Here is an 11,638-nt window from a genome sequence, read left to right as displayed (position 1 = left end):
GCCTGCTTTTTAAAAAAAGTGTCTGAAGTTCTTAAACAATAGTTAAAAAAGAAAAACAAAATTAAAACAGCATTTCAGTTCAGATATATTATTTAAACTCCATAAAGTTTTGTTTGTTTGTTTGTGTTCAGTTTATTATTTGTCTTATAGACACGGGGACCGATGCTAAAGATGTTTAAGGTCTCAACTGTAGCAAATAGAGTGGGAGCCAAATCAAATCTCTGTGGCTTTTCACAAGTGAAATAAAATTGAGAATAGGTAAAAACCGGGCAGAAAACACGCCCAGGAAAAGACTGAAATAAGAGCTCCCTGTGAGTGCTTGATCTGGGCGGGCAGCTGTCTTAGTGAGAGAAAAGCTTTCTAGGGAAAGCCCCAGGTGGGGACAAGAAACTGGATTGGGTCACTGGATAATGGAGCCGGCCACTGCTATTCTTACTGCTTCTCTTCCGGAAGTCAGAAAACCCAGAGCCACCTGATCTCCTGCGGCTGCCATAGAATCCGTTGCCATGACTCCCTGGTTGCGTCCCACACTCTGAGAGGCAAAGCTGTGAGGACTGAGGGGAATCCCGCCGGTCGTCTCCTTGTTTCCCTGACTAGAGATCCAGAAAAGCAGCGCCATGGGCCGAAGTAAGCGACCCTCACCCTTGGTGGGCTCAGCACCCGCTCCCCACTGCCCAACAATTTCCCCTCCTCCCACCGCGGGGCCAGCCCTTAGGTGCCTCAGCTGCACCAGTCTCTCTGACATCTTCCCTGTACTCCTCAGATCCCCTCGAGAGCCCTTAGATCCTTTTGGGTATGCTCAAGACCCCTGAAGTCCCACCATAACTTCTCATTATCTGATAGGTCCCCTTAAATCCTTTCAGGAATCCTTGGGTCCCTTCAAGTCCCTTAAGTAGCATCAAGTTTCTTCAGGACTCCTCAGGTTCCTATGTCCTCTCAAGTGCCTGCCATGTTCTCTACTTGTCACTGGCCAGCAGCTAGCCAGTCTATGATGTGGGCTCCAGGGAGAAAGGGGGTTCAGGAAGACCTGGTGGCTCAGCCTTATTACGTGACTGGATTAGGCTGTGAAGTCCTGGATCACACCTACTGCGTGCCACCACCTCACTGAGTAAGATATTGCTGCCTAATGGAGGAGAACAATTTCAGAGCCAGTGTTTGATACACACCCTTCCCTGTGGCCATCCTAAGAGCTCTATGGCTTTGCTCTGACACCTCACCTTTGAACCTCAGCTTCCTTCCTTCCACAGCAAGGTTTTATCCTATAGACTTAGTAAATAAAAAAGTGTTTATCTAAAAAAACTATCATAAGTGTCCTCTAAGCAATGGGAGGAGCAAGTATTTTTAGATTAGATTGAATCATTTCTGTTGTCAGGAAATTGTTGATGCCAACAAATAGCATTTGCATACAGTTCCATCTAACATGCCTGTTATCATTGTTAAAATGCCAACATCTGTGTATATGGCATATGTGTATGCATGTGTGTACACATACGTGTGTGCAGATTCACATTTGTGTACATATGGAGTTGGGAGTTTGGCATCTGAGGAAGACCTCTATTGTTTTCCACCTTATTTTCTTTAAATCTGGATCTCTCATTTGAAACAGAGCCCACCTATTCAGTAAAACTGATCAGTGAGCTAGAGGGGCCTGACTGTCTCTGCCTCTCCGGTGCTAGGATTACAGATACACCACATCCATGGCTGCTGGTGATCTGGACTCATGCCCTCATCCGTTACCAGCTGAGTCATCTCCTCATTCTCTCTCTCTCGCCAGGGGATAGTTCAGTAGTAGAGCATGTGGAAGTCTCATAGAAAAAGAGGAGGAGGAAAGAGGATGGGAGGGAGGAAAAGAGGGAGGGAGGGAGGAAGGAAGGGTGGATGGGGAGAGAGATGACTGACTGAATGTATGTAAGATGATGAATACAAATAATGAATGGGAGTAAGATGGTGGGGTTTCTCTCTGCCCTGGAAATCTTCAAGAGGTCACCTTCCTAAACATTCTGTTGAGAAGCTTGAGTTTTCATCAGGTGCCTAATTGGCCATGTAGGGCTGGTGGAAGAGAGTAGCCTGAAATAGAGTCCAGACAGTGGGATAAATGACTTTCACAATGGTTCAGGAAACACATTGTATTATCCAAGATGGCCTGGGGTGCCCTTTACTAATTTGCTTGTCTGGCAAACATATACACGTGCTTTAAGGTTCAGGTCTCTCCTCTATGTAGTCTCTTCTGACCTTCCTTATTTGACTCAGTAGTCCACACCACATTTTCTAAGCTCTTCTGCCATGGTTCTTTGTGTTTTTTAAATAAGACAGTCACATCATAGCCCTTAAAGGTATCACGGGATTAGGGATCAGTATGGGTCCTGATGGTAAGAAAAAGCACATGTGTATCTTGAAAATTCAAAAAGGAAAATATTTAGATACTATGAAAGGTAAACTACTTATTTGTAATTATGTTTCTATGACATATCTTTTAATTTCGTGTATATATGTGTATGTACATATATGCACATGTATGTATTTGCAACGTTTTTCAAGATGTTTGAAAAGTCAGTGAAGTCTGCTGTGAACATATTGATCGACTTCATCTAGTTCAGCAAGAAAGATAGAGCTGTTTTCAAAACATGATAGAAAACATCAAGAAAGGAACAGGATGTGATGGTTCATGCCTAGAATCCCAGGCTTCACTTGGGAAGCTGAGGCATGTAGGAGTACTGGCATGAGATCAAGGCTAGCCTGTACTACATAATAATGTCAGGCAGCCTCAGCTGCAACATGAGACCCTATATCAGGCCAGCAAACAGATCCTAAAAGAACCAATTCTAAATTAATTGTTTTGGTTTTGGAATTTGCATGCTCTCATAGCTCAGAAACTTTATTCTGCTGCACTGGTCCTCTCTGTGTGTGTTGTGCATGTTTGTTTGTACATGTTTGTATATGTGTATGCCTTAGCATGTGCAGGAGGTCAGAGATCAGCCTCAGCTCCATCTTCCACTTTATTGAAGACAGGGTGTCTTTGTTGTTTGTCAAGACAACTGGCCTGTGACTTTCCAATTCTCCTCTTGTCTACATGTCCCACCTTGTTATAGGAACACTGATTGCAGACATGTGCTAGTTCATTTGAGTTCTGGGGATTCTAGTTCACATCCACATGTTTCCATATGTGCTTTACATACTAAACCATCCACTCAGCCTGAACAAGGTCATTTTGTGGATAAATGTTAAAGATTTAAGAGGCCCAGGCTAGCTAATCAGTATTAGTTCAACCTTGGGGTTCCTCAGTGCCCTGCTTTGACGAGGTAAGTGTATTAGAGCTGTCAATATCCTTCACTGCTCCCTCTTTCCTGCAGGTATGCAAACATCAATGATGACCTCCTTCCAAGAGGACATTTTTAAATCTCCATCTGAGACTTTTCTTTTGTTACTTGGGGTTTTCTGAATAAGACAGCAGAAGCAGCTTTTCATGTGGCATGATCTCTGTGCTATCCAGTACATGTTGCAACACCATTGCTCTGGAAAGTGTTGAATGATGAGGTTGTTAATAGTACCGAGGAAGTTTTAGATCCTAGAATGATCGATCTCATGTAAACACAGTACTGTATTTCTGCTGTAGGACTTTGTGAAGGTGGGCAGTGTCGCTTGGAGATGAAGAAAGCAGTTAAAACTAGGTGCCATGGCCAGGTGTGGTGGCACACGCCTTTAATTTCAGGACTTGGGAAGCAGAGGCAGGGAGGGAGGGAAGGAGGCAGAGAGAGAGAGGCAGGTAGATCTCTATAAGTTCTATAAGCCAGCCTGTTCTACAAAGCAAATTCCAGGACAGCCAGGACAGAGAAACTCTTCTCAAAGCAAAAACAAACAAACAAACAAACAAACAAACAACCACCACCAACAACAAAAATCCTGGTTAGTATGCTCTGAGCACTGGCAAGTTAAGTACGTGTTGTTCTTGGTTTTGTAAATTATCATGGCTCTCCACTTAGACTGCTTACACTTTTAAAATTTTGTACCCTTTCTCATCAATATCAAACCATTTGCACACGGAAAAAAATTGGATGGTATATAAAATTGTAAAACTTCCTTCCCACTTAAAAGTACAAAAGGCTATCGTCTCCGTGCACCATGTGGAAACTCTTGACGTCTCTTCTCAGGGGCTGAGTCCAGGTTTCACACTGAGGTTTGCCATTACAGGTAAGGCAGTATTATGTAACAATTTCTTGAGAGCCATAAAACAGTATGCCATGAGGCAGTTGGCCTATTGTAAACCCGTTCAATGCTTGATCTTGTGCAGATGGTCATAGCTGCTCTAGATTGAAGAGCACAACGACTTATGTCCGGAAGTCAACATTTTACAGCTTTCTCTCCCATCCTTCCGCTGCAGCTCCTACATTCTGTCCCCATCCCCCACATTCTGTGATGTGTCCTGAGCCATGGATGCCCCACTAGATGCACCCCCCACACACATGTGTTCAGAGATAATTGGATGCAGGGTGTTTATTAACAACAAAATAAGAGGGCATTAAATTTCAAGGGAGAACAGAGTGGAGGGTACTGGGAAGACTTGGAGATAGTGGTGGGCGGATAAAATTAAAATATATTATAAAAAGTATGAAATTCTCAATGAGTACATTAAAAATGTTAGGTTTTTAAAATAGTTCAGAATTTGGCCACTACCCCCCCTTTGCAATTCTACATGTTAAAATATTCCCCTAATTGTATACAGTACTTGCTTCTCAGAAACATTATTGTTCTGATCATAACGGTGGGGATCCTCCTCTCTGTGTGATTAGTTTCCAAGCTAAAAGAGGTTCCTTCATCCTGCCCATTTAAACCGAAAGCAATTCTTACCATGTTAAGTCTTATGCATAGGAAATAAGGACAAACACAATTCGTTCTAATGTCTATCCACAATGCTAAAAGGGAAAGTTTGACAATCATATCCTGACAACCTCTTTTCCTTATATAAACAGCACAATGGTATGACTTTCTTATATTATGAGAGATGAAGACCGAGAAGAATGTTTCTGTGCCAGTAGTCCATCCTCTAAGCCTCCAGAGCTGGAAAAAGTGGAGAAGCCTTTGAGGCAGCAGAGCTGGCGGAGGCAGTGTTAGCAGCCAGGTTACCTGAGTGGGCAGTGTAGGTGCTCAAGGATCAAGCGGTATTTAAGATGCTGCCAGGATTCTCATATGCACAAATGCCTTGACCATGGGTAGCAACTGTCAGTGTTCACACTAATTGGGTTATGTACTCATGTATATATCAAGCTAAGCCTCAACCAGAATCTGAGGACATGGTAAGTAATGGCTCACCAAGCTATAAACCAAACTGCTAAGTAAAGTACAATTTCCTCCCCCAAGATGTATACTTTCATAAAACCCAAAGGGTACATTTACAGATGCCTCGGGAGCATCTAGTGGAGTGTAGAGGCTCAAGGAGAGCTGGTCCTCTGGTTCACTTCTCACTTCTCTCTCTCCCCTGTCCACATTCCTGGTTCTTCTTCCATGCTGTGTTCACTTTAGCCTACATCCAAGTCATCCATGTGTCTAGTAAACAGGTGTTGCTTGAAAACTATGGGCATCAGGGTTGCCAACCCAACGGCATAGTCTGTTTTGTATATGACCCCAGGAAGTGACTAGTGAGGAGCAGATACGGGACTTCTTGGGTAACAATGTTATTCCTCTCTGGGTATGGTCTAAAGAAATGGCATAATTTCTAGATGTGGACATTTTCTTGGTTCATTGACTCCAAGACTAATAGCAGCACAGCCTCTAACAGACCGTCGTCTCTTGTGTGTTTCTATGTCACAGATACACCATTGGGTACTTGAGAGTCTAGTCAGTAATGGTGAATAATTCCCATATCTCCTTAAAATAACTCTGGTAATAATGGTTATGCATCTCAAACTGAAACATAAGTTGTGTGGTTTCTAAGATAATTTTTGTAGATTACAGATAGAGGTGATGATTTTAGTTTATACAACTGATTTGTTACATTCTCAGGGTGGCCGTCACTACTGTGCATTGCCAGTTGATTTCAGCTAACTGAATAAATATGGGGAACTAAGTGTGTAGTTCCATAGGTCACATGCTTAGTGGCACATACCCCAGGTTTGATCCCTACCAGGAAAGACAGAAACCAAAAATAAAATACACAGAAACAAACAAAATAACTGAACGTGTGTGTGTGTGTGTGTGTGTGTGTGTGTGTGTGTGTGTGTGTGTGTGTGTGTGTGTGTGTATGTGTGGTGTGGTTGGCAGGAGGGTGATTTTAATATTCCTTTTTAATATCCCTAAAGATGTTTTTGTTGCTGTTGTTTGTTTTCTGGTGCTTTTTCTTAAATAGTTTGTGGAAGCTTGCTAATTAATGAGTAGGACATTGCAGGCAGAGGGATCCCAGCAACCCAGAGCTTCTCAGGCTGCCCCCTTTAGGTTCCTTTGCAAGCCCTTTGGCCTGTCTTTCTGAGGACTGGGTTTGCAGCTGCCTCTGTGGCCCTAGCAGGAGCAGGAACATTCGTCATGCATAGGGTTGTAACCTCTCTTACCTGTATTCGCCATGTTCAGCTAAGAAAGTGTCATCTTGGGCCACCCTGCCTCCTCCCACTGGAAGGCGCAGGGAGTTCAACACACTTCAAACAAGCAGTCAAGTTCATAGATGTTTTTATCTTTTAAAAAGGCAAAATTCTATCTTTCAGATATGGCATGGAGGAATGGCAGCTGATAGTGCCATGGGGAACTTTCCTTAGCTAGACAAGACCACATGTTCAGAGGCCTACCCAATGTCCAGGGGCTCCTACTTGTTAATGTAGGAGGTAGTGTTGCACAGTCATTAAGAATAAGTGGTCTGCTAAATTCAACTTCCTCTTCCTATAACTTGGTAAAATTTCTTCCAGATTCAAATAGTACATACAAAACCTGAGTATACCATAAGTATACCACGGGATATCATACAAAGAATGACATTTCAATGTCATGTCTTATAACCAAGTTACTCTCAAACCAAACATTCTTTTCACACTAATGTAAAGCTCTCTAGGAACTTGGCAGGAATGGTCTCCATTGTCCCATTTCAGAAACAAGGGCAAGCCAACAGGTGTTTCAGTGATCCTGTTTGCCTATGACTGTTGAAGTTAAGTCTGGATTCTGCCTCCCAACCCCATGCTCCCAGAAATAAGAATCAGACTCAAATTATATATACAAATACCTTGACCATATAGCTAGGCTCTACTCTCACTAGATCATAACTGGATACTAATTTATTTTAACCTACATTTCGCCACATAGCTAGTCACCTATGCTCAGGTATCATGTTTCCATGCATCCATCTACTCACCTCCTTTTTGGCTCCTGCACCTTCCTCCTCTCAGATTCTTTCTCCTACCAGCCCAGATGAAGCATAGTAAGTAATAACTTGGTAATACTCGATAGAAAAGTGGATTTTAGTAACATAGAGGATAGATATCTGCCATGCTCGTGCCGTTTAAGGCTTATTGCAAATAATTAAAGTTGTGTGTCTTTTTTATCTGAACTGGGCACCTCTTACAATCAAAAAGGCTCCACTCGCTTTACGAACTTCCATTTGTTTTTCACGGGCAGTAAAACTTTTGATCGTTGAGGTTGTAGCTCTTAGCCTGTGGCAGAAGCTTTAATCCCCAAAGCAGCTGAATGCTCCCAAGGGTGAGTGTTATGTCCCTGTGATACAGTGAAAGTGTTATCCCTTCCACATCTCTCAGATGCTCGCATTGGAGGGCTGGAGTGAAGAACTTGTCTTCTGCTATGTTTTGGCATGTTTGACACGGCCGACGCTTCTCAGCATTCCCACCATTAGAGAAATTTAATCTCAGCTGATTTTGTTCATTTGAACCTCTGTAGTTCATAGCTTCGCTTAAATCTTGACCACAGAACAGCCTGTGTGAACTTTACTCTACTCAGATGCATCAACCCTTCATGGTTTAGCGTGAACCTGAGAAACTGCTGGTATTTATCTATTATGAGATTTAAAAGTTGGTGGATGGCTGCAACCATATTACAATTGAAATATTTGCAATTTTTCATGTGTACCCAACAGACCAAGTTTCCAAGCAAAGGCTAGGCTTTGTTTAGCATATTCATTTGTCACTTCAAAGAAAATCATCTTAATTAGGTCAACTATGTGCAGCATTTTAAGCAATGATCTTGTAAGATTTTGAGATGTATGTTTTAACATGGTCTATCAGTGGACAGTTGACTTCAAAACTGACCTTAACTTTCACGGTGAAGACCTGAAAAGTTAGGGAAACTCTGGGCTTCAGTTCCTTTCCAGATGAGGGTAAACAATACTTCTACCTATGACTACTTTAAACCATTTAAAGCATTTAGGCTAGTGCCTGCACCTGATAGATGACAGCATGTAAGTCATCATTATATACTGGGATTGACAGGAATCACTTAATACATTTTACTGAAAAGTAGAGGTAGGTTCAAATAAGAGACATTTTTAGTCACACTGGCAAATGCAGGATGTCCCCATCATTGTTGCCCTTTTGCTTCCAGCCCACTTTATAAATATGATTAGTGATTTCGTTCCTGGCTCCAACAGTGGAGCACAGTATCATTTTCAGTCGCTTAGTGCCATCACAATTATAGTCCAGTGACCTGGGCCTTGACAGTTTGTGCTACACATCATTTTTATTAGAGAATGGCAACTCCCTCTATTTGCCCTTCTTATAAGTAGTTATCCAAGATCTTGGTTGTTTTTACTTTTACTGAAGTTCTAAATGAGCAATTATTGGTTAAGTGATGAATGGCCTTCCTTACTGAATGGTGGAAGGAGTTTTTGTGTCATGTCTTTTATTAGTGAGATTGTGATCCAGTTGCTCTCTCTCTGTCTTAGGTTCATTAGTGGATCTTATCCAGTTTGACCTTGTGCCACCAGGAGAGCCTATATTCATGTTCTAATAGTTATCAATGGTCAAGTCCTCCTCTATCTATGTAGCAAAACTTACACAGATATTAAACATGTGAAGACAAATGAGACTGGAGGCTTTACTGTGTCTCTCTTCTTTGCCTCACATCATGGCTCTGCACAGATCCCATGAGGTGGGTAGCAAGAAAGATTTGTCTGATCTCTTTCTGTCTGTGAGCTGCTTGGGCCTGAAGAATTAACGCTTGGCTGCAAAGAACTCCAGCATGTTAATAACATAATAACCCGATGCAGAACAATAGGAATGGGAATATAATATGCCACAAAATTTCTTTCAGTCACAGAAGATCTTATTAGACGGAATGCTGAGCACAACGAATGTGTAATTTTTTCCCTGGAGGAACTCTCCTTGCATCAGCAAGAAATAGAAAGACTAGAACATATTGACAAATGGTGCCGCGATTTAAAAATTCTCTATCTTCAAAATAACCTCATTGCAAAAATTGGTAAGTCTCATTCTTTTTTCTCTCATGACTTTTTTTTAACATTTGAGCAGGAGAACTTTGAAGAACAACTGAATAAGAAGGCCATGGGGAAAGAGACACAACCACTTCTCAGTAGCTCTTTGCAGAATATTCCCCAGGCCTCCCTGTGTGTAGTTGGCCATCGTGTCCAGAGGGATGCTTTTATGAAATTGGAAGCAGAGTTAAGTGTGAGGTGCACATAATTTCCTACCAGTTTTCAAAGTGGGAGGATATGAGTCATGAATTTTTCATAGCTATATATCTCTCAGCAAAACTGGAAAGATCATGTCAGGATTTAAAAGTCCTTGTCATATATGTATTACAATTTTTTTTTTGGTTTAAAAAGTCACAGATGCCCAAAGTTGTAAGCAACCAAGATATCAGTCAGTCAACTATGCTAATTCCATGAAATGGAGTGTTGTTTCACAACTTAAAAGAAATGGCTACTGAGGTATAGAAACACAGAGAGGAATCCTTAGTGGACATTAGTGAGAGCAACTGATATGTAAAAGCAAAGCCTACAAGAATCTAACTGACATTCTGGAGAAGGGAGAAGTATAAGAACCAGAATAAGATCAGTGCTTTCCATGAGCTATTAGTAATGAACAGTGAATAGTCAGAGCATGTAAGATAATGTGGATACATGTTTGTTTGACAAGATACACAGAATGTATATGGTACTAAGAGCAGCAGATCTCAACCTGTGAGTTGTGACCCACTTTAGTAAAATATTTACTGTTAGGTTTCATAACAGTAGCAAAATTACTGTTATGAAGTAGCAAGAAAATAATTTTATGGTTGGGGGTTACAACATGAGAAACTGTATTAAAGGGTACAGCATTAGAAAGGTTGAAAACCACTGAATTATTGTGTGGGTAGAGATATGTCAAAGTTGGCTTAACAGTTTTGATGAGTCTCCCACTTTGGGATAATATGTTAATAGCATTGGGGACCAGCAATTGGGGATGTACAGGGAAAGAATGGGGTATTTAGGAGTTGTACATTCTGCTCAGTTTTTCCATGAAGAAAAATCTGCTCTGAAAAGTATATATACATACATATATATGTCTGTCAGATCACCACAGACTATGTTAGCCAGTTATGCCATAGTGTCGAGTATACAGTATTGTGATCAGTTTGTTGCTTTAAGATGGTTTTAGTTTGGAATAGAATTGACAGATGGAATGTAAGTACAGAAGTCATGTGGGAAAAGATCAAACTGTTAGTATTGTAACTGATGATCTTAGTTCCTTTTCTATTATTGTGAAGAGATACCATGACCAGGGCAACCTGGAGAAGGAAGGTTGGAGCTGGCTCACAGTTTCAGAGCGCTCATGGCCATCACAATGAGGTTATCGCAAAAGACAGGCAGGCATGGCACAGTAGCTGAGAGTTTTCATGATGAGACAATAACTACAAGGCTGAGAGAGACACACTAGTAAAGGCATGGACTTTTGAGGTCTCAAAGTCTATTTCTAATGATACTGCTCCTCCAACAAGGCTACACCTCCTCCAACAAGGCCACACCTCCTCCAACAAGGCCACACCTCTTTATCTTTCCACTCTACTCAAATAATTCCACCAACTGGGAACCAACCATTCAAACATATGAGCCATTGGGGACCCATTCTTATTTAATCCATTACACTGATAAAGCTTTTAGCAGAATGTAACACACACTATTAAGTAGATAGATTTGCTAATACTACCCTCAGCGTAAATCTCAGTTACAGGGCAAGCTGAGCAGCCACAGGCTTCCGCTGTCCAAGCAGGTTCATGTTTTATGGCAGGAAAGAGCTGGCAAGGACATCTAGAAGAAAGGAAGGAAAGAAGGAAGGAAGGAAAAGGAAGGAAGGAAGGGAAGAGAGACTGTACATGCCAGGTTTCTTCTCCCAATTTACCCATTGGATAAATGGATCTTTTCCTGTACCCTACATTCCTCTTTGTCCTAACAATGAGTTAAGAGGCAGATAATGGGTGAACTGCAGTCATTGAGTGGGATCCTACCATAAGGGGACAAATGGAGAGTCGCTTCTTAAAGCAACTCTACCTTAATGGTTAAAGCACGCAGAGGTTCTGGCACCACGTAGACTTGTCTGTGAACCCCTCCTCTGTCACATATTTGTGATCTGTGTAAAAATAAGCAGGTCAGTTAAGCTGACCAAGACCGAATTGGCTTCTTCATATAACAGTGCTAACAGGTGCAGGATGGCATAGG

At 41.7% G+C, this 11,638-nt stretch overlaps 1 protein-coding gene across 1 annotated transcript in view; it reads left to right on the top strand.

Moving 5' to 3' along the window:
• Nucleotides 1–531: 531 nt before the first annotated feature.
• Nucleotides 532–11,638, top strand: part of Lrrc6 (leucine rich repeat containing 6) — a 91,002-nt gene continuing 79,895 nt past the window's right edge. Inside the window, 2 exon segments of the mRNA XM_032890858.1 lie at nt 532–627; nt 9,235–9,402. Of these exon segments, the coding sequence (XP_032746749.1) occupies nt 618–627; nt 9,235–9,402 (178 nt within the window). The 5' untranslated portion in view covers nt 532–617.

This window comes from Rattus rattus, chromosome 1 (genome assembly GCF_011064425.1).
Source record: "Rattus rattus isolate New Zealand chromosome 1, Rrattus_CSIRO_v1, whole genome shotgun sequence".
Lineage (NCBI taxonomy): Eukaryota > Metazoa > Chordata > Mammalia > Rodentia > Muridae > Rattus > Rattus rattus.
This window is presented reverse-complemented; position numbering and strand designations above follow the sequence as displayed.